This window comes from Tarenaya hassleriana, unplaced genomic scaffold, assembly GCF_000463585.1.
Source record: "Tarenaya hassleriana unplaced genomic scaffold, ASM46358v1 Cleome7, whole genome shotgun sequence".
Taxonomy (NCBI): Eukaryota; Viridiplantae; Streptophyta; class Magnoliopsida; order Brassicales; family Cleomaceae; genus Tarenaya; species Tarenaya hassleriana.
This window is the reverse complement of record NW_010969548.1, coordinates 1,628,426-1,648,345: the sequence shown is the minus strand read 5'-3', so window position 1 is coordinate 1,648,345 and position 19,920 is coordinate 1,628,426. Positions and strand designations below refer to the sequence as shown.

Here is a 19,920-nt window from a genome sequence, read left to right as displayed (position 1 = left end):
GTTCGGGTTCGAGTCAGACCGGACCGACCCGCATTAATCCTTTGGTATATTTTTTTTTTCATTTTTTTTCCTAAATATCGGGTTTTCAAGTTGGCCCGACTTGAATCCAAAACCCAATTCGAATTCGGTCTGAAAATCCAATTTTTTTTCGAATAAAAAATTTAGAACCGAAATCCGTTAATTTTCGAACTGGGGCAGACCGGCCTTCCAGCCTCGGTTCCAAATCGACACCTTACTTTGGTCACACTTGTAGATAAGATTTGAAAGTTGGGTAATTGGACAGTCACGCAAAACCGAATGGCACAAATTAACAGTATAATTGTTTTCAATCAAGACATACTATATAAATCGATTAAATAATATTTTTTGAAACAAGTGGAAACTAATACAATCTAAAACTCACTCGATGAATTGAATTGAAAAAATGAAAGGTTATAGAAAATTTTAAATAAAATCCAAATATAGAATATACCGAAACATTGATGTGACGATAATTAGGTTGGATTTAGCTACTATTGATGTCATCATTAGGTATTGTTGATTTTATTGAGAAATTCTAGGGCTACATAAAGACCTATTGTAATGTCCTTTCGATTGTGTTTGTGTCAATGGTGTATAACCACTCAAAGATGCACGCTTAAAAGTGTCATTTTCATTTTCAACGTACCCTGTAATTCATTTTCAAAATTCAAGAAATCAAAAGCAAAAAACGTCTAACATGGATCACTAGCAGCAAGTCGTCGTCCCACATTAAGACGGTCCATAAATAACTGCCCTAACGCCCACGTCTTACGTGCCCCGAATTACACGTCCAAGAGAAGAGGAAAAAAACATGTCACCGCATAAGAATACGACAAAATAAAAGTAGGATGCCAACCGGCGAAAATCTCCAAATGCATTTTTTTAACCCTTATCTTAAGTTTAAATTTTAATTACAATAACCGTGAATTTGTTCTTGAACCATTATATGGGCCGGAAGGCCCATAAAAGTTAAGTGTCACGTGACCTCGCCAGCATGGCAGTGCTTCTGTATTGCGTTCACGTGCGTGCAGCACACAACAGATTTCGAAATTCGAAAAATTTCGAATTTCCTCGACGAGCTTTTTCTTTTTTTATTTTGAATTCGCCAACCCGCGGCCATTCCGTTACGTGGCACTATCTGGACTGTTGATTTACTGTACACCGATGGCATCACCAAATATCAGCCGTTAAAACGTCTTGCCCCTATAAATCTCCTCCTCTTATTATCTCCTAGACACTCTTCTGGTCCTCACTTTCAAATCTCTCTCTTTGTTCATATTCATTTCTAGGGTTTTCTCTGTGAGCAAAGATGCGTGAGATTCTTCACATCCAGGGAGGACAGTGCGGCAACCAGATCGGTTCCAAGTTCTGGGAGGTGGTTTGCGCCGAGCATGGCATTGATCCAACGGGTCGTTACCATGGCGATTCGGATCTGCAACTCGAGAGGGTCAACGTCTACTACAATGAGGCGAGTTGCGGACGGCTTGTCCCACGCGCCATTCTCATGGACTTGGAGCCTGGAACAATGGACAGTGTTAGATCTGGTCCATACGGTCAGATCTTCCGTCCCGACAACTTTGTCTTTGGCCAGTCCGGTGCTGGAAACAACTGGGCCAAAGGACACTACACAGAGGGTGCTGAGCTCATTGACTCCGTCCTTGATGTTGTCCGTAAAGAAGCGGAAAATTGCGACTGCCTTCAAGGTGATGTTTCTTCATCACCCCAGAAAGCGTTTTATGTTTCGATTTGTGTGATTTAGCTCGTTTCTGTATAGGTTTCACTTATTAAGTTTAGCTTGTCAGAATGTCGATGTTCGATTTGTATATTAGTGTTTCGGGCTACAATTGTGTTTGCTTGTACGTGCCTGTACAAATTCTGGATTACTGAATTGAGGATTTAGGGTTTTGTCGTCAGATTAGGGTTTTGACGTTTGATCAGAAATCTATCCGTAAGGTCTTTCTTGATTTCTGATTGAACTGTTGGTCGGATTTCAGGTTTTCAGGTTTGCCATTCCTTGGGAGGAGGAACTGGTTCTGGTATGGGGACACTGTTGATCTCCAAGATCAGGGAAGAGTACCCTGATCGCATGATGTTGACCTTCTCTGTCTTCCCGTCCCCTAAGGTGTCTGATACTGTTGTGGAACCGTACAACGCAACTTTGTCTGTTCATCAGCTCGTTGAAAACGCAGATGAATGCATGGTCCTTGACAACGAGGCCTTGTATGACATTTGCTTCCGTACCCTCAAGCTTACTACTCCTAGTTGTAAGTGTTCTTTCTCATCTCTTATATTGCTATATATGTCTGTCATATTGTGGAAGCATCTGGTTTTTAATAGGAGTCTGGATTCTGTATTGATAAATTTTGTTGCATGAATCCACCAATAATCTTGATTTCATGAAAATTTGGAGGTCTCAATTTGGTGTACATAAATTGTTACAAAATATGGTATCTAGTTGCGAGCTTTTTTACCATTTGAGGTTTGTTCAATCTATGTTCCTTATGTCATTAGAGTCGAGTTATGTTTTGTATATGTTTGATGGTTCAAATTGTTTCATATCATTGTTTTCGGATTTACTCACTTGTAAAATCTCCCATGATTTATGCAGTTGGTGATTTGAACCACTTGATCTCTGCAACCATGTCTGGTGTCACATGCTGCCTTAGGTTCCCTGGTCAGCTCAACTCTGATCTCCGCAAACTGGCGGTGAACCTTATCCCGTTTCCCCGCCTTCACTTCTTCATGGTGGGTTTTGCCCCTCTCACCTCTCGTGGGTCTCAGCAGTATCGTGCTCTCACAGTCCCAGAACTCACCCAGCAAATGTGGGATTCCAAGAACATGATGTGTGCTGCTGACCCACGACATGGACGCTATCTCACTGCCTCTGCTATGTTCCGTGGTAAGATGAGCACCAAAGAAGTAGACGAACAGATGCTAAACGTACAGAACAAGAACTCATCCTACTTCGTGGAATGGATCCCAAACAACGTGAAGTCAACTGTCTGTGACATTGCCCCGACTGGCCTGAAAATGGCATCAACGTTCATCGGCAACTCTACCTCAATTCAAGAGATGTTCAGGCGTGTGAGCGAGCAATTCACCGCTATGTTCAGAAGGAAGGCTTTCTTGCACTGGTACACGGGCGAAGGCATGGACGAGATGGAGTTCACAGAGGCCGAGAGCAACATGAACGATCTGGTATCGGAGTATCAGCAGTACCAAGATGCCACAGCCGAAGAGGAAGGAGAATACGAAGACGAGGCTGATTACGAGCAGGAAGAGGGTTACTAGAGAAGTGGAAAATAAGATGGTATTGCAGAAGTACTAGATTGATCGTCTATTGCTTAAACCTCAACTCCCAGTTGCTGGATTAGTACTTAGATAGTTTATGAACTCTGCGTAGGGATGTTATTGGTTTCTTCAAAAGACATCTATTTTGCCAAAACAACTCTTGAAAGTTACATAATTTGATCTATTCATGGATGAGAGTATGCTATTTTTCCTTAGAAATTATTTGCCTGCCACAGGTCCAACGTCCATGGACTCAGTCTGGTTGCCCTTCTTGAAATCTGCAACAGCATTATCAAAAACGCCCCTCACATGTCTGTTCATGAGCATGAGGTCCTGGCAGGCATCCTTCAAAACCTCCCTCGCTGGGTCACCTAAACATTCATTGTCCATCCCGAGAGACATTCATGGTTAGAACTTCTCGAGACATCAATATATATACCGGCAGAACACAAGAAAAAGGCCAGTCTTGTCACTTGATTGAAAAAATTTCCAGGAGTTACCTGTTGTCTGGACACGGATATTGACCCTAGCATGGGATGGGTGAGGGATGCTGTAACCACAGAAGGTCACTCTTGGACTGTAAATTTAAGCCACAAAAGGGTTAGTGACATTGTCACATTCAGCCGCAATGCCATTAAGACAAACAGAAAGCAAGTAACCCGATCGAGGATATGGCCGTGACAAAGAAGACAGCACAATGTTGCATCCAACGGAAAGTTCCGCCTTTTAGCAAGAATCTCAAACCATAGAGGAGATACTATAACAATGAAGATTCCGAAATCCAGTTCAATAATAGCAAAATCCATCTTTCATAAGAATCTTAAACCGCGGAAAGTGATAATTAACAAAGGAGCTTTCGGAATCCAGCTAGACAATAGCAAACTTATCGACATCAAGAATCGGCTCAGCAAAGGGGAGAACTGCATATATACTGATTGGTAAGGTTTACATTGGAACCTCGAAATCAGCCTGTTCTATAGCAAAGGAGATAACTTTCTGGATTCTCTCACATATAGCAAGAATCTCAGCTGAAAGACAAAGTAGCACACAATACGATCTTTAAATCTGTTTAACAAAGTGCTAAACTATGGCAAACACAGGCAAAGAGTTCAATCAAGCCTTCCCATGGTGAAAGAGCCATAAGCTCAATATTTGCAGGAATAAGGATGAATCCTTCGTCCATGGAGATATAATATGCCTATACGCTGTTAGATATATGAGCATATACGCGTATAACTACATGAGAACTGACCCTGAAAAAGAGACACAGTACTTACTCCTGGTTCAACACGAATCTGACGGCGTTAGCCAGCGTGTGATCTTCCTCGGTGAGAGAAAACGTCGCATGACTGTGATCAGTGAACGAGCCGTGCTCCATTTTTTGCTTCTCGTGCCAATTACTCTGCAGCCCAATTCAAAATATATCTAAAACATTCGAAGGAACCCAAAAAAAAAACACTCATGACATGAACTAAGATTTCTACGAAAGTTCGATTGTTTGTAAGAATATGCTCCATAAAGCCTCAACCTTTAAGCGAAATCTTCGGAAAGCCCTATACTTTGATCTGAATCAGGGCTTAATGAGAAACTAGAGAGGGGAAAACAAACAGTCGAATACCTGTATAAGCAAAAACCCTAGAAATTCCGGTGACGCAGTCGTTTTAGACGTAAAACAGCCTTTGGTCTTATTTAAATTACGAAATTGCCCTTAGTGTGATCGCGTGGCAATCTTAAAGTTTTGCCGCAGTTCTCTCTCCCCCCTCTTAAACCCTAATTTGCTTGTGCTCCTCTCGCGGGATATATCAAGAGGATTCAGAGGAACCCATCTGAGAAAGTAATCCGTTTTTTTCCAAATATTTTCTGGATTTTCGTTTTCTTGAATCAGCGAGCTTCAATCTAAGAATCTGAGATTTGTTTCAGGTTCCGCAATGGCTGCGAATCCCATTCCTGCTGGAATCGATAAAGATCAGGTTCATTGTTGTCTTGCTCTAACTTTATTCGGACATATCTTGTCCCTGTTTGCTCTAGATTGGCCTTGGGAACGATTTAAGTATAAGCCGTCTCAGTTGTGGGAGATGATTTCAGTTTCTGTACTGCCATGGCTAAACATTATCAATTTCAAGCTGTAGTATCCATTTTGATGCCCTGATTAGACCGTTTGAGTTTTCCAGCCCGTATGTTATGTTCCACTTTGAGGAGTTTCTTATCAGTGTGTTGTCTCTGTTTTATTTTGATTGGTTTAGGCCTTTGGTATGGCGCAAACGGAGATGGAATATCGGGTGGAACTCTTTAACAGGTACAGATCTGTGTGTTTGCTGCTGTTGTGCAATGATCATTATGCTCTACTTCTTTCATACTGAATGGTACGGAATTGTCTGCCGTGATTGCTGTGCATGTTGCACGATAGAATTGATGTTTATAAAGTGGTTTCAGCTTCCCGTTGCTACCATCTTAAAACCATTCCAATATATATCAATGAGAAATTCTCGGATCGATAATGCTGACACAGTAATCCCCTGTTTTGAAAAGATGAAACTTCGATCCTCTTGTCATATTGACAGAAGCAGAATGCATCCGATTCTGTCATTTGCATCGCTCATTTTCAAGAACCTGTTGCTGTTGACACATTGATGTTTCAAAAACTTGTTTGTACGGTCTTGTAAGATCGAGAGAACCTGATTACCCTTGTTTTTTTAATGCAGACTTGCCCAAACATGCTTCAACAAATGCGTGGACAAAAGGTAAGAGATTCAGCTTCATCAGTTTAAAGAGTCTTTTTTATCTCCAGGAAATTTGTCTGTCTGGATAGGTTTGTAAGATGACCTACATCAGTCTAAGTCTTTCTTGAATCTCCCAATCCTCAGGTACAAGGAATCTGAGCTGAACATGGGCGAGAACAGTTGCATCGATCGTTGTGTTTCAAAGTACTGGCAGGTAGCTGATTTGTAGGCCTTCTCGTATTTGTTCACCACCATATCATCCACTCTTCGAGTCACTGATTGAAAAAATTTCTTGCAGGTAAATGGAATGATTGGCCAGCTTCTAAGTGCCGGCAAGCCTCCGATGTAAGGCAATCCACCGTGCCTGGAAAACGCATGGAGAAACAGAAGTTTGTGTTCTGTTTCTTTTTTCCCTTGAATCCTTTCGAGCTATATTCTTGGTTTCTTGTCAAGAAATTTGCCTCATTATTGTTAGAGAAATTTGTTTTCTATCAGAACCCCGTGATTTTTACGAGATGAAATAAGGAATTTCTGAAACAGGAGAATAGGAACTCGTCGCCCGAAGCCAAAGGGTCCCTCTCCAAATAACGATATGTATATGTTATCATCAATTGAATATTACACGGAAGAGTTACAAAAAACAAGAACCCTAACTGCATCCTATGATTCTATCTGCAATGCCTGTTCGATTTCGGTCACGTGGATGACGTCAGAGTTGTCGGAATCTTGCTTTCATACATATGTAGTGCATGAGCAAGAAATATGAATCAGCAATGCTCATCTGCTACAGAGTTCCCGTTAACTGTTAGAGGCTCATTAAGGTTGAATTCTTGAATAATGCTAATCTTGCTTAACGGCGCGTTTGTCACGCCGTTGAGTTTTTCCTCTGACTTATGACGCATCATCCTCACCTTACCGAAGTTATCGTTTGATTTTCTATCTTAATCCGTTCACTAAATGGAATAGTATGAACCAGTATTGACCCAACAAACTATATTTCGTAACAAACATTTTGATGATTTTACATATTAGAATACAAAAGCATGCCATGAATTATATAATAAGCCTATCGCGTAAAACATAAACACACTCATCCCATGATTTGATGACATGTACGACAGCCTCAAACAGATCATGATAAGTTTTATTAGCTTATTCATATTAAATGTAGATATTTCCATTAAAACAGTTTCAAACATTTCTTGTCCATCAATTTTTTTTCTTCTTCACGTAATCTGCACGGGCACCTTAATTACAGAGACCACAATAAAGGAGGCACAAAAAGAACAAGAAAAATAATTCATGACATATATATATTTGAAGAATCTAAACCCGCCCAACCGGCGACAGGGGCCGGAATGACAAATACCTCGCCGGAGAATCGCCATCGAGATGGCCGGAAAATGACTTCAACCTCTCGTTCAGGATCGGCGGTGTCTCACTCGAACTCTTCTCTTTCTGCGAACTGTTTGGTTCTAAGGTCCCCGAGAAGTTCCGGCCATCATTAACCGCTATACATATCGAAAATGCTTGCAAGAGCGAGAGCGATGAGTTGTACTCAACTGCGTATACCCCATCCTTGTATGTCGTAAAACGCAAGAATGGCCGATTATCTGATACTCCTCCCTGTAAAAATTCAGAATATGAGTTTCCGAATTCAGTTTAAAAACACATTCAGGAATCGTATTGAAGATAAGATATGTACCTGAAAGAAAAGCTTGAACCCATCTGAAGTAGAGGGAGGCTCCGACGAGCAAGAGGGTTTGCTGGGTTGATTCTGACTGGTGAGGATTCTAAGGTTGCAGCCCATGTCCCAGCCTCCACAGTCGCATGCTCCACCAGATTTCCACCGTTGGATCAGTGATGAAGGCCCTCCTCTGTGTGGAAGACTATGAATTCCACTTGGAAGTATTACAGTCGTGCTTCTCTGTGTTTCGCCGAGTGTCTGGTCTTGGCAAAGGTCATTGGACGAATTCCTATCAACAGCTGTTGGGATCTTGACGACAATGGCAGCTAGCTCGTTTGTCCGCTGAGATTCAGATGAAAAGAGGACAAATTCTCGGGTCATGAACTGATCAAAGCAATCCCCTCCCGTGGGAATGGAGGATTGAGATCCCGAGGCTCTCATCTGAGCAACAATATTGGATGTGTACTCTTGGCTTTGGCATTTGCTACCATGGTTAATCCACTTTCCACTCTTCTTCTTAACCTCCTGAACTGCAAAGAACGTGTATTTGTAGCCAGAGCCATCTTTTTCCAAGGAATTCTGTTTTCTTATAGTGGCTGCTGTTATATTTTGTTCCTTGTCAACTGCAAACGTGAAGAGTGGCTGGTCGTTCTTAGATGTCACACGGAAAAGTGCCTGGACAGTTGACAGTTTTCCGTTTCTTGACAGAAAAGTTGAAGAAGATGGTTGACTGTCAGAGAAAATATGCTTCTGGTAAGCAGCCCTTTGTGATGGCTCAGGAGACTTGCAAGAGTTGCTCGTTTTTGGTTTTATCAGCGGGTCTAGTAATCTTCTCAATGGACTAGACCTGCCTCTTCTTGTTGAACTAGTTTTATCAAAAGAGGAGCTGCCTGAGAAAGAAGAGCAAGATGGATCTTCTGAACTGGGCCGTGAAGAAATATTCGTTGTGCATGAATGTGGAGGAGTATGAGCATCTTTAGGATCGGAGCCTTTGATGGACTTTCCAATGCTGAAACTGAGTCGGCGAAACGGTGAAATGCTCCTTGCCCTCTCCGACAGAACTTTAGCTGACCCCTGATCTGACTGTTTAGATGGCGTTACTGCAGACCTTCTGTCAAGAGTTCTGCCCCTAGTAGGACTGGATTCAGCCTTTGTAGAACGTGGAGCTGAACGAGATCTTTCTGATGAAAATTTGTTTTTCTCCAAACTCATGAAGCTGATACGCTTTAGAAATGGCTTGTTATTATCAGCTTCGCGTGGGGAAGGACAAGAAAGAGACGCACCAGAATCCAAGACTCCACCTTGCCTGTACACCGACCTACCAGGAACACCTTTTCGATCTGTTTCTGCCACTCTCTCAGCCAAAAACACTTTTGTATCATAGAACTTTGACAACCCAATAAATTGTTTCTGGGGAACAATTCCTGGTACAAATACCGGGGCTGTCTTTTCTTTGCCAAATAGATCATGAACACGAGAATTTCGAATTCTGTCATCCAACTTCTCCCCTTTTTTCTTAGGATCATCAGCTTGAGTCTTCGGTATTACTCTTGTGCATGGAGGAATATTTGGCTTTGACAAATTTGAGAAAGTTCCACTTGTTGGAACAGTCTTATAATCAGATTTTTCCTTTTCATGCTGTTGCAACACAGCACCAGATGGGCTTTGCTGAAAACATCCATCTCCTCCAATGGAAGCCCCACATTCTTTCGTGGTGTTTTCTTTCAAAGCACTGTCTGTTTCCAAAGTTTCATTAGCCTCTTCAGATGGTCTAGAAACTTGAGGACAATTCCCTGGCTTAGATGACATCAGATAGAACTGCAGTGGGGGGTTATTCATCCTTTTATGAGAAGAAGAAACAGACATACCCCTGCTGGAATCATTAGATGATTCATCAGTCCACAATGACGATGATGTACTGGACACTGAGGAGCCGGTGTTCTTGTTCACATCCAGTAAACCGATGCTACCACTTTTTACATCCTTCTCTAGGAGCTTTTCACCTTTCTTTATATAGTTTGGCACATAAGACTTGTACTTGACAATTTCTCTTTCTCCTGATGCAGTTCTACCTATCCGTGGCTTTAGCCGGTTCTCCAAACGTTTAGGATAGACGTCTTCAACATTTTTTGTAACCTCACGATGAAAATCAGAGTATGATAATCCACGTCTATCACCCTGTAACTTTTCTTGTGGACTTGTCTTTTGGGTCTCCCGAATCATTACCTTCTTCTCAGAGGCGACAAAAGGCGGGCGAACACTCGGGCCCTTCTTCACCTCCACACCGCATTCCATTGGCAGCATTTCAAGTATGAGACAATAAATCCTGATTCAGACTAATTCTTCAACCCAGCATTCTTATGCACGGCCCTTGATCCCATCTGGAGGATTTTCTGGAGATACACAGAATTATACACAGGTTAGAACATGGACAGATTATTCTTCTGCACACATATTACACAGTATGCAACTCTCGGCTTCTGGTTCAGTAGAAATAATGGAGAACAAGGTAAAATCTCCACAATCTAGCAAGGGGAAGAAACGTAATGCCCAGAGACTCAGATAAAACCAGATTTCTGAACTTTACAGTCCGTAAGATCGGGCATGAATCACTAGTAAGAATGTCAACGAAAAGGCAAACGTAATTATGAGAGACCAGAAAGCAACCACTTTCCGCCTGTTTCCTCCCCTTTTCCCTCCGAATTTTTCAATTAACTCGGCAAAAATCAAATCAAAACAGTGAAATTAGCAGACGCAGAAGATCGATTAGCTTCCAGTGAAACCTTAGCCAAATGGAACAATACCCAGAAATTAGAAAGTGAAACACATGATTTCTAGGCAGATGAACATTTTCTCGGGAAACAAACAGAAAATGACAGCGTCCCAGAGAACCAAAAGCCCCCCAAACCGACACGTACCTCATGCGGGAAACCCAGAATCGGGAGAAGCGACTGAGTAACAGCAAAAACTAGATCAGCGGAATAATTACTCGGAGAACAGATCTCTAACCTCGGAGAATCCGAGAGCGAGAGAATCGCGCCGACGAAGTTGACCGTACAACAATGAAGCTAGAGAGAGAGGGTGCGAGCTTCCTATTTCTAGATAGAGAGAGAGTGCAGAGAGAGTTGTTGGAGACAGTGTGGTCACCGAGTGTTTCGTGAGGTAGTTCATTTTTTATTTTTGTTTTTTTCTTCCCCCCTCTTTAATTCGTTTCTCAAATATTATATTGACAGAGACGCAATTTTCGACCGACGGATTCAGGTAAAAGGAAAGACACAAAAGGGAAATCGTACGGTCCAGAATCCGTCGTGGTCTCAGGAATTTCCGCAGCGTGGACCCCACTTGGGAAGCAATGGTGACCGTTTGATTAGACTATTGATTGATCGGACGATGTAACTGGGCTGGGCCAATAATGATAATATTACGAGCATATAATTGGCATATTTCAAGCCCAATGGGCCTTACACCCAAATAGAAAACCCCGAAATGCCCCTAGAAATATCTGGATCCACCTGATCACTTTGTTCTTGGGGTTTCTAGATTTATCATGTTCGATACAGTTGCAGAGTGTAAAGTTCGAGAAGCTCTGGAATTCTCTTCCCCATCCTATAAACTCATGCTCCGATTCTTCGCTAATTCTCAGAATTCCAGGAAAAACTCGTAGGATTTGCAGTCTGAAGCAGTTTTCTCAGCAACCAAACAGCGTTCCCTGTTCGAATTAGCCAGGAAATACATCGAAAATGTCGCTGATCCCGAGCTTCTTCGGTAACAGAAGCAGCAGAATCTTCGACCCTTTCTCTCTGGATATGTGGGATCCGTTGAAGGATTTTCCGTTCCCGTCGTCGTCCCTTTCCCGAGAAAACTCGGCGATAGCGAGCGCGCGAGTGGACTGGAGGGAGACGGCGGAGGCGCACGTGTTCAAAGCGGACCTTCCCGGGATGAAGAAGGAAGAGGTGAAGGTGGAGATAGAAGACGACAGTGTCCTCAAGATAAGCGGAGAGCGACACGTGGAGGAGGACAAGAGCGACACGTGGCACCGCGTGGAGAGATCGAGCGGAAAATTCTCCCGGAGATTCAGGCTGCCGGAGAACGTGAAGATGGACCAGGTCCGGGCTTCAATGGAGAACGGCGTGCTGACTGTGACGGTTCCTAAGGTTGAGACGAAGAACCCCGACGTCAAATCCATTCAAATCTCTGGCTAAGCGCCTGATTTGGTCGATACGCTGCTCGATTCTTCTACACTATATATCTCTATGTGTGTGTGTATTGTTTCAGATTCTGATTCTGATGCTTGTTCTTGTTCTTGTTCTGGTCTGGGTTTAGGGTTTCCGGGGAAATTCAGTGTCTGAGATGTGTGTCGGTCTCCGTTCCAATGTCTGTGTGACAACAGAGACATGTATCTAAGTAAATATGTTCTGCAACAAATTATGACCCAACAGTCCGATTTTCTGCTCTCCTCTCGGATCCATCTCTCTACACTCTTGAAACTTGATCGGTCGTCAACTCTACCATTGGGATTCTTGGTATACTTCGCATTGAGTTGCATGGGAACTCTGTAAGTAATGATGGTGCGCTTCTTATACATAATCAGCGGGTGGAATGGTATTTTTACATAGCTAACACATGTAAATATTGGTTGGTTATGTTAAGATTTTCAAATTTATTACGTTTTTCTATTATTGATAAGTAAAAGATTACATTCTAATATATAGCAAAATTCAATAAAATATTTTTAGGTATAATATCTAATAATAAATTATAACTATATTAATAATAATATTCTAGGAATAATATCGGAGGCCACTTTTCTGTGTGCAAGATTCGATTTTAGATTTGGAGAGGAATTGTTCAGGGTTCGACTGGTTGTACCGCAGCGGTTGCGGTTGCGGGTGACAGCGTTTTCAAAACGTTTGATAGCGATTATAAATGATTAGTATTGACTGGTTGAGAAGTTGCTATTAGTAGCGATTGTGGGTGGGTGCAGTTAGAAGTGAATGATTCGTTACGGTTGCGGTTGCGTTTTGATATAAATTGTCAAAAAAAATATTATTTAAAAATAATTTTTTATAATAGTTTTAATTAAATTTTTCTATTAAAATATAATACTAAAAAATAATATCAAATCATAACACTAAACAAAATCATCACCAATATATATATATTAATGTTTTATATAATTTCTAATAAAAATATTTTAGTTTTTTTATCAAAACGCCGGAAACCGTTACCAAAACGCAAGTTGGAAGCTGCGATTAGAAAACACAAGTTTGGTTGCGGTTGCGGTTGGTTGCGGTTCAACCAGTCAGTTTTTCAATCGCCCGCACCGCCAGAAATCGCAACCGCTCCGTTTGCGGGTGGCGGCGGTGCAACCAGTCGGCCCCTCAATCTAATTATGGTACGTGAATCGTAGGAGATCGGAAGTTCAATAAACTTATTAATTATAAAAAACTATATTTGAAAACATGTCTGGATATTCTAGAATCAAAATCCAAATGATGATATGAAAACGCAAGAACTCAAATAATAATTTTCAAATGTGCTTTAGGCTTCCTATGGCCGCCTCCTTCACGTTTCCCTGTCGGGTTCCTCACCGGCTCTAGGCGGCGTAGGCGCTGATGTTTCTTGAACACCCTTCATTAATTTTTTTATATGTTTTTGGGGAAATTTGCTGCAAAGCTTTGACTAAAATGGAGAACCGTCCGTCGTGCTTTTGACTAATCTAAAAATTTATATTCGATCGATGCAACGTGAGGAAAAATAAATTCAACGACTTCACTGTTTACTCATGAGACCTTTCACACGTTTGACTGCTTTTCGCCTTCTAGATCATTACAGTGTTACAAGAAAAAAAAAACATTCATTATCCACCAATGATGACGTAGCCCATGACGTCTATGTTTATCTAGACGGGCTATAATGTCGGAATGTGACTCCGAAAGAAATTTTATATAAGTAAACCACCAAACGTTACAAACCCTTACAGAATTAAGAAAACAAAATATTGAGAGAGAGAGAGAGAGAGATCAAATGGCGGAGAAGGAAGAAGTGAAGCTGCTGAGTTTGTGGGCGCTCCCGTTCGGACATCGGGTCGAGATCGCTCTCAAACTCAAAGGAGTTCCGTACGATTACTTGGAACAAGATTTGAGAAACAAGAGCCCTCTGCTTCTGCAAATGAATCCTGTTCACAAGCAGGTTCCCGTCTTCGTCCACAACGGTCGACCCATCGCCGAGTCGCTCGTGATCCTCGAGTACATCGACGAGACTTGGACTCAGTATCCGATCCTCCCTCGAGATCCCTACGACAGAGCCATGGCTCGATTCTGGGCCAAGTTCGTCGACGAGAAGGTACTCTTTCTTAACTTCTGGATATGTCGATCACCAATCACTTGGGTCTTGATGGAATCAGCCGGTCCGCATAGTTCTGGAAACTGTTATGTGAGTTCCATGGAATTTGGATTAAGATGATTCATCAGATCCAAAGTTAAAAACTTGCAGAGTAAATGAAAAGAAAAATGTAAAAAGGCAGTGACTTTCAGCACTGCCAGGTTGATCAATCGCTTTGAATGGGTACATATTTACATATGAGAAGCTATTCAGGCTTTGGGATGCTGAGTTTGGACAGATGTTAGTCACTAGTTTCTGGTGCTTGAATTCATCTGATATGGTCCGTTACTCGAGTTGAAAACACCGGTGAATTCACTGTCTTTTTTATTGTATTTTCCCACTCACTACAGCTGTTCTCTCTCTTGTGTAGATCGTATCCGCGGGGCTTAAATCCGTGGTGAAAGCAGAGAAGGGCAGAGAAGCAGCCATTGAAGAAACCCAGCAGCTGATGAAGCTTCTCGAGAAGGAATTGGTCGGAAAAGACTTCTTCGGAGGCGAGAGGGTCGGGTTCTTGGACCTTGTAGCCGGATCCATGATCCCAATGTCTCTGATGATGTTGTGGGAAGGTATGGGAGTTGATGTGATTCCAAAGGAGAAGTTCCCAGAATTCCATAGATGGATGAACAATCTGCTTGAGGTCGAGGCCGTGAAGGAATGTCTCCCGCCGAGAGAGAAGCATATTGAACATATGATGGAATACGCTGAGAGATACAAATAAAGCTGTCTGAGGTCCGGTCCAGTCCATGTCGTTGAGTGAGAGAGAGAGTCATGCCATTTTGTTTTGTATCTTTACAAACTATTTTTGACTTCATGAATAAAAACATCGAGGGCTGTTTACTGTTTGCCAAACAGATGATTACAGAACACAAGAGACAACCTTTTTTTCATGTCAAAGCATGCAACACATCTTCAATAACTTTATTCTTGAACGTCATTTTAGAAAGACGGAGACACAAACAAGCTACTGAAAACAGAAAAACATGATAGGTCTTGGACCATGAAATCCTGTCTTAGGCCGATTTGAATCTCTCTGAAGCAGCCTTCACATGGTGGAGGTGTTTCTCTTTAGGAGGAATGCAGTCCCTTATGAAATCGATCTCGTATAAGTTTCTGGTCCATCTGTGAATTTCTGGAAACAACTCTTCAGGAATCACATCGGCTTCGAATGCTTCCCACAATCTAGTCAGACAAAAGGGCACCATGGTCGAAGCCACAATGTCCAAGAATCCGACATTCTTGCCCCCGAAGAAATCTTTTCCTACTAGCTCTTTCTCAAGACACTTTAACAGTTGTTGGGTGTCTTCTATTGCTGCTTCTCTTCCTTTCTCTGCTTTCACAAAGGATTTACCACCCACAGTCAAGATCTGCAAGATAGAGACAAATAAGATTGAGAGGTTATCATATGCATCACACCATGATATATATATATATTGAGATTATATTACCTGTTCATCGACGAACTTGGCCCAAAATCGAGCCATGGCTCGCCCGTAGGGATCTTGAGGCAGAATGGGATTGAGTTTCCATGTTTCATCAATGTATTCAAGAATCACAAGGGACTCCACCATAGTTTGGCCATTGTGGATGAGGACAGGAACCTTCTTGTGAACAGGATTCAGCTGAAGAAGCAGAGGGCTCTTGTCGAATATATCTTGCTCTGAGTATTCGTACGGGACACCTTTGAGTTTGAGAGCCATCTCAATCCGACGGCTGTAAGGGCTCGCCCACATCCCCAGCAGCTTCACTTCCTCTTTCTCCCCCATTGGGACTCTCTCTCTCTCCCCCCTCTATGTTCTTGCTTCTACGGTTATGGCTTGTGGTGTTTAAACAAGCCGAGGTCTTGTTTTCGGGTCAAGCAAGTAGGCTTCAATGTCATTGGTGACGTCACCGTTGAGAGAATTCTCTGGACTTGCTTGTTTCAATATTGAAAAGTCACAGAAAACGTAACAGGTTACTCAAAAAAAAAATCACCTGATTAATCATCGAAGTGCTTTTTACATGGTTAAGCATTATAGATTCAAACCCATAAAACCGTGGAATCCTCGTTTCCTTACAGATATTTCCTTCATTGATTCGGATTCGAATTTGGATTCAGATTAAGAAGCAGAGAACTCTTCGTCAAGTCTTGCTCTAAGTACACTCTAGTTGGTGTGTGGTCGGAAGATTGGTAGAAAAAAATGAAACGAGTTTAAACTGCCCTTCTCGCTATTTCACGCATGCAGAACACGAAACCAGATCAATCCTGATCACACTACGATTCGCGACCTAAAAAATTTGATTAAACCCTCGTCATGTGACGAAATGGCTCTAATTCGCGACATTTTCTCAATCAAACGAGAGAGAGAGAGAGAGAGAGAGATTGTAACTGGAACCAAATCCCTATCGAATTAAGATCCAAAACAATGGAATACAAAGGAGTTCGTACGCACAACCTAACCAGATCTACAGATAAGGACCAAACACAGATAACAACAACGTTAACGAAGCAGATCTAACCACCGAAACCGTAGAGAGTTCTTCCTTGTCTCTTCAAAGCATAGACGACATCCATGGCGGTTACTGTCTTTCTCCTTGCGTGCTCCGTGTACGTGACGGCGTCTCTGATAACATTCTCAAGGAAGATCTTGAGCACTCCTCTGGTCTCTTCGTAGATCAGACCGCTGATACGCTTCACTCCTCCTCTACGAGCCAGCCGCCGGATCGCGGGCTTCGTGATTCCTTGGATGTTATCTCTCAGGACCTTCCTGTGCCTCTTCGCTCCTCCCTTTCCCAATCCCTTTCCTCCCTTTCCTCTTCCCGACATTTTCTCGGAATCCAAACAACTGGTAGAGAAAATTTTTTAATTTTGGAGAGCTGCTTCACCGATGAATGTTTTGGGGAGAACGAAAACCAACTTTATATAAACGGCGCGGAGCTGCGAATCTGCGATCCTTGTGAAATGACTGAGAGTAATAAAAGCCGTCGATTTGGAATCTGATCGACGGTTGAAATGCATCCGTTTTCGATGACGTGGATCACTGACTTATATGTGGTAAAAACATGGGCCCACTATGATTAATTGGGTCTCTACATGGGCCTCAGTCTAATCTTTATTAATTTTTAGAAATTACATTCAGACCATTGCTTCGTATTAGTTTGGGCTTTGAAAAGCCCAAGTTCCGGATAAATCTGGAAATGGAGCACGGAAATAGAACGATTATTACAGAACCGCGTGAACCCTCCGAATTTGGCATGGATCCCGTTTGAATTTCCCGGGAAATGTCGCTGATTCCGAGCTTCTTCGGCAACAAGACAAGAACGACATGTGGCAACGCCTGCGAGAGATCGATCCGTAAACTCTCCCGGAGATCCGGGGCTGCCGGAGAAGGTGAAGATGGATCAGGTCAATGCTTCCATGGACATCTGTGGCTGAACATTTTGAGAATCTTCTGAAACGTTCTAGAATCTATTTTGCAGATCTTTGGATATCTTATTGGAATTTTTATTCAAGAAAAACCAGAGTGAGTTAAAGAGGTTTCCAAGGAAGGTAAACAAATGTCGAACGGGTAGACTATGCAGGGGATTTAATGCAACGGCAATCACTCTAGTACCGAAAAGGCAAGGGGCTGACAAACTCGCTGATTTCCGTCCCATAAGCTGTTGTAATACAGTTTATAAGGTGATCTCTAGAATCCTTGCGCGTAGGCTAAAACCAATCCTACAAGAATGTATATCTGCAAATCAATCCGCCTTTCAGAGTGGAAGATTGATGACAGAAAATATACTTCTGGCTTCCGAACTGGTCCGAGAATATGGCAGAGTATCATCGGGGAAAAATTCAATGTTAAAGCTGGATATTAGAAAGGCCTTTGACTCAATCCGGTGGGTTTTCATCGCAGAAACGTTGAGAGCAATGGACTTCCCCCTAATTTATTTATAATAAAAATATTCAAACAAAATATAAAATAAAATATACCATAATTATATTAATTATAAAATATAAAATCTAAAATTTATATTTTGATATGAAAATAAAAATATTATAAAAATATTTTGGATTTTGAAAAATCATAATCATTCTTTTATTCGATTGAGTTCAATTAATAATCAAAATATTTTTATTCGATTCGATTCAATTAATAACTAAAATAACCGAAACAATGTACTTACTTTTCAATATATGATTTACATAATAATCTTTTTTTTAATTATTACTTGATTCACATCAAAGATACCATATATATATATATGAATAATACAAAAAGGTCATGAAATTATCGAGATAATAATAATGAAATTAGAACTAGAGAACACATAATATATGTTTTATCTCGTAATATATAAAAAAAATCATAAATGTGTCTACAATGTGATTTATGTAACCATTAATTTTATTTGGTATGAAGAAGAAAGATTAATTATAGAAAACGAAAAAAATTTATAAAAAACGAATGAGTATAGTTTTGATTAAATAGAAATAACCAAATCCGAATAAAACGAACTTATCCGAACTAACGAACACGCGAATGCATCGATTCTTTTACAAGAAGACATCATGAACCTATTCAGAATCATCGTCTCCAAATTTCTCCTTAGACAAATCGATGCAATATGCTCCAAATTTCTTTGGAAAAATCTCAGACAAGTACCGGAACAGCGAGAGTTGCATGGAACATTATTTGTAGGCCTCGGAAGGAAGGAGGACTGAACAGCAAGAAACTTGAAGAGCTGAACAAAGTGTTCAGACTGAAAATGGTTTGGAGGGTTTTCAAGTATGCGAGTTCACTTTGGGTTGCTTGGCTAAAGAGGAATGTGTTGAAAAGAGGGTCGTTTTGGGACACTGTGCCTACTGCTCGACATTCGTGGAATGTAAGGAAGCTATTGAATATGAAAGACCTCGCCGGAAAGTTTATCAGATGCAGAATTGGTAATGGAAACATGGCATCTTTCTGGTTCGATAATTGGACTGACCTAGGACCTTTGCTTGATTATATTGGTAGTGATGGCCCTAGGCTGCTAAGGATCCCTCTAAGTGGAAAGGTCAGTGATGCTGTCTCGGGACAGAGCTGGTTGTTACCAGGTGCGCGATCTCAAAGGATCCAAGACCTTCACATAAGACTTCTAACACTACCAACACCAAGTCAAGCTGCAGGTGAAGACATATATGAGTGGAAATCAGCGGAAAACGTGTACACTCAGAAGTTCTTAGCATCAAGCACATGGAAGCTACTTCGATAAGTATCACCACAAGTGGACTGGGCAAAGTTGGTATGGTTTAAGCAAGCGATACCAAGGTACTCATTTGTCCTTTGGATGGTGATGTAGGGTAGGATGCCAACACGCGATAGATTGCTCAGGTGGAATATTATACAGAATTCAACTTGTGTCCTATGTAATGAGGAAGAGGAATCACACGACCACCTCTTCTTTCAATGTCGTTTTAGTGCTGAAACATGGCAGGAACTCGCATCGAAGATTTGGAGAAACCCGCCAGCAAACCTCTCAATGTGTCTCTCTTGGATGGAAGCAATCCCACAGTCTGATGGTCTCAAGCGAAACATTCTTCTAAAAATTCTCATACAGCACGCTGTTTACGAGGTATGGAAGGAGCGGAATTCCCGCATCTTTTCAAATGTCTTTGCAACTTCCCATGTCATGCGCTCACGTATCGATCAATCAGTCAGAACCACCCTCATGTCGCTGCAACAGGTTCGAGAAAGTGAAAGCAACATTTGCTTCAAAAGTGGTACTCACTTCTACTGTATGCCATGGCGTAGACAAATAAAATATAGTTCTGCTGTAATAGTTGTATTCCTTTCGAGGCTGCTTAGCGAAAGT

General features: G+C 41.6%; 9 protein-coding genes across 11 annotated transcripts; 5 read left to right on the top strand and 4 right to left on the bottom strand.

Moving 5' to 3' along the window:
* The first annotated feature begins 1,258 nt into the window (after nt 1-1,258).
* LOC104800712 (tubulin beta-2 chain-like) lies at nt 1,259-3,496 on the top strand. Its single transcript, XM_010523606.2, has 3 exons — nt 1,259-1,724; nt 2,016-2,285; nt 2,630-3,496. The coding sequence occupies exons 1-3, from the start codon at nt 1,331-1,333 to the stop codon at nt 3,310-3,312; spliced, it is 1,347 nt and encodes a 448-aa protein (XP_010521908.1). The 5' UTR covers nt 1,259-1,330; the 3' UTR covers nt 3,313-3,496.
* On the bottom strand, nt 3,403-4,987 carry LOC104800713 (DNA-directed RNA polymerases I and III subunit RPAC2). Of its 2 annotated transcripts, none has more exons than XM_010523609.2 (4): nt 4,931-4,987; nt 4,590-4,714; nt 3,813-3,889; nt 3,403-3,683 (listed from the first exon to the last, which is right to left on the bottom strand). In XM_010523609.2, the coding sequence occupies exons 2-4, from the start codon at nt 4,688-4,690 to the stop codon at nt 3,532-3,534; spliced, it is 330 nt and encodes a 109-aa protein (XP_010521911.1). In that variant the 5' UTR covers nt 4,691-4,714; nt 4,931-4,987; the 3' UTR covers nt 3,403-3,531. The 2 variants fall into 2 exon arrangements, with proteins under 2 accessions (XP_010521911.1, XP_010521909.1); XM_010523607.2 differs by having other exon boundaries at nt 4,841-4,933.
* Nucleotides 4,988-5,040: 53 nt separating this feature from the next.
* Nucleotides 5,041-6,577, top strand: LOC104800711 (mitochondrial import inner membrane translocase subunit TIM10). The gene is made up of 6 exons (XM_010523605.1): nt 5,041-5,146; nt 5,233-5,282; nt 5,556-5,608; nt 6,015-6,053; nt 6,177-6,246; nt 6,331-6,577. Exons 2-6 carry the CDS (start codon nt 5,241-5,243, stop codon nt 6,379-6,381), a joined length of 255 nt encoding a protein of 84 aa, XP_010521907.1. The 5' UTR covers nt 5,041-5,146; nt 5,233-5,240; the 3' UTR covers nt 6,382-6,577.
* Nucleotides 6,578-7,164: 587 nt separating this feature from the next.
* Nucleotides 7,165-10,892, bottom strand: LOC104800710. Of its 2 annotated transcripts, none has more exons than XM_010523603.2 (3): nt 10,638-10,892; nt 7,738-10,112; nt 7,165-7,658 (listed from the first exon to the last, which is right to left on the bottom strand). In XM_010523603.2, the coding sequence occupies exons 2-3, from the start codon at nt 10,021-10,023 to the stop codon at nt 7,359-7,361; spliced, it is 2,586 nt and encodes an 861-aa protein (XP_010521905.1). In that variant the 5' UTR covers nt 10,024-10,112; nt 10,638-10,892; the 3' UTR covers nt 7,165-7,358. The 2 variants fall into 2 exon arrangements, with proteins under 2 accessions (XP_010521905.1, XP_010521906.1); XM_010523604.2 differs by having other exon boundaries at nt 10,729-10,892.
* Nucleotides 10,893-11,242: 350 nt separating this feature from the next.
* Nucleotides 11,243-12,184, top strand: LOC104800709 (17.6 kDa class I heat shock protein 2). The gene has a single exon (XM_010523602.2). The coding sequence runs from the start codon at nt 11,460-11,462 to the stop codon at nt 11,919-11,921; it is 462 nt and encodes a 153-aa protein (XP_010521904.1). The 5' UTR covers nt 11,243-11,459; the 3' UTR covers nt 11,922-12,184.
* Nucleotides 12,185-13,656: 1,472 nt separating this feature from the next.
* Nucleotides 13,657-14,952, top strand: LOC104800708 (glutathione S-transferase U1-like). Its single transcript, XM_010523601.2, has 2 exons — nt 13,657-14,064; nt 14,474-14,952. The coding sequence occupies exons 1-2, from the start codon at nt 13,747-13,749 to the stop codon at nt 14,819-14,821; spliced, it is 666 nt and encodes a 221-aa protein (XP_010521903.1). The 5' UTR covers nt 13,657-13,746; the 3' UTR covers nt 14,822-14,952.
* A 141-nt stretch (nt 14,953-15,093) lies between these two features.
* LOC104800707 (glutathione S-transferase U1-like) lies at nt 15,094-16,265 on the bottom strand. Its single transcript, XM_010523599.2, has 2 exons — nt 15,549-16,265; nt 15,094-15,467 (listed from the first exon to the last, which is right to left on the bottom strand). Exons 1-2 carry the CDS (start codon nt 15,864-15,866, stop codon nt 15,114-15,116), a joined length of 672 nt encoding a protein of 223 aa, XP_010521901.1. The 5' UTR covers nt 15,867-16,265; the 3' UTR covers nt 15,094-15,113.
* A 195-nt stretch (nt 16,266-16,460) lies between these two features.
* Nucleotides 16,461-16,967, bottom strand: LOC104800706 (histone H4). The gene has a single exon (XM_010523598.1). The coding sequence runs from the start codon at nt 16,904-16,906 to the stop codon at nt 16,595-16,597; it is 312 nt and encodes a 103-aa protein (XP_010521900.1). The 5' UTR covers nt 16,907-16,967; the 3' UTR covers nt 16,461-16,594.
* A 1,726-nt stretch (nt 16,968-18,693) lies between these two features.
* LOC109116115 lies at nt 18,694-19,867 on the top strand. Its single transcript, XM_019200941.1, has 3 exons — nt 18,694-19,271; nt 19,527-19,680; nt 19,763-19,867. Exons 1-3 carry the CDS (start codon nt 18,694-18,696, stop codon nt 19,865-19,867), a joined length of 837 nt encoding a protein of 278 aa, XP_019056486.1.
* Nucleotides 19,868-19,920: the final 53 nt, after the last annotated feature.

Excerpts from the sequence above, each read along its gene's own strand:
- LOC104800709 (XM_010523602.2), top strand. The coding sequence starts at position 11,460 with ATGTCGCTGATCCCGAGCTTCTTCGGTAACAGAAGCAGCAGAATCTTC.
- LOC104800711 (XM_010523605.1), top strand. The coding sequence starts at position 5,241 with ATGGCTGCGAATCCCATTCCTGCTGGAATCGATAAAGATCAG. Across the intron at positions 6,054-6,176 it reads AACAAATGCGTGGACAAAAG|GTACAAGGAATCTGAGCTGA; the intron begins GTAAGAGATTCA and ends CCCAATCCTCAG. Across the intron at positions 6,247-6,330 it reads GTGTTTCAAAGTACTGGCAG|GTAAATGGAATGATTGGCCA; the intron begins GTAGCTGATTTG and ends AATTTCTTGCAG.
- LOC104800706 (XM_010523598.1), bottom strand. The coding sequence starts at position 16,906 with ATGTCGGGAAGAGGAAAGGGAGGAAAGGGATTGGGAAAGGGAGGAGCG.
- LOC104800710 (XM_010523603.2), bottom strand. The coding sequence starts at position 10,023 with ATGCTGCCAATGGAATGCGGTGTGGAGGTGAAGAAGGGCCCGAGTGTT. Across the intron at positions 7,659-7,737 it reads GGTTCAAGCTTTTCTTTCAG|GGAGGAGTATCAGATAATCG; the intron begins GTACATATCTTA and ends GAATTTTTACAG.
- LOC109116115 (XM_019200941.1), top strand. The coding sequence starts at position 18,694 with ATGCTCCAAATTTCTTTGGAAAAATCTCAGACAAGTACCGGAACAGCG. Across the intron at positions 19,272-19,526 it reads TGGAAATCAGCGGAAAACGT|TGCTGAAACATGGCAGGAAC; the intron begins GTACACTCAGAA and ends ATGTCGTTTTAG. Across the intron at positions 19,681-19,762 it reads TACAGCACGCTGTTTACGAG|TCAGAACCACCCTCATGTCG; the intron begins GTATGGAAGGAG and ends TCGATCAATCAG.
- LOC104800707 (XM_010523599.2), bottom strand. The coding sequence starts at position 15,866 with ATGGGGGAGAAAGAGGAAGTGAAGCTGCTGGGGATGTGGGCGAGCCCT. Across the intron at positions 15,468-15,548 it reads CCAAGTTCGTCGATGAACAG|ATCTTGACTGTGGGTGGTAA; the intron begins GTAATATAATCT and ends TCTATCTTGCAG.
- LOC104800708 (XM_010523601.2), top strand. The coding sequence starts at position 13,747 with ATGGCGGAGAAGGAAGAAGTGAAGCTGCTGAGTTTGTGGGCGCTCCCG. Across the intron at positions 14,065-14,473 it reads CCAAGTTCGTCGACGAGAAG|ATCGTATCCGCGGGGCTTAA; the intron begins GTACTCTTTCTT and ends TCTCTTGTGTAG.
- LOC104800713 (XM_010523609.2), bottom strand. The coding sequence starts at position 4,690 with ATGGAGCACGGCTCGTTCACTGATCACAGTCATGCGACGTTTTCTCTC. Across the intron at positions 3,890-4,589 it reads AGATTCGTGTTGAACCAGGA|TCCAAGAGTGACCTTCTGTG; the intron begins GTAAGTACTGTG and ends TTAAATTTACAG. Across the intron at positions 3,684-3,812 it reads TATCCGTGTCCAGACAACAG|GTGACCCAGCGAGGGAGGTT; the intron begins GTAACTCCTGGA and ends ATGAATGTTTAG.
- LOC104800712 (XM_010523606.2), top strand. The coding sequence starts at position 1,331 with ATGCGTGAGATTCTTCACATCCAGGGAGGACAGTGCGGCAACCAGATC. Across the intron at positions 1,725-2,015 it reads AAATTGCGACTGCCTTCAAG|GTTTTCAGGTTTGCCATTCC; the intron begins GTGATGTTTCTT and ends GTCGGATTTCAG. Across the intron at positions 2,286-2,629 it reads CAAGCTTACTACTCCTAGTT|TTGGTGATTTGAACCACTTG; the intron begins GTAAGTGTTCTT and ends TGATTTATGCAG.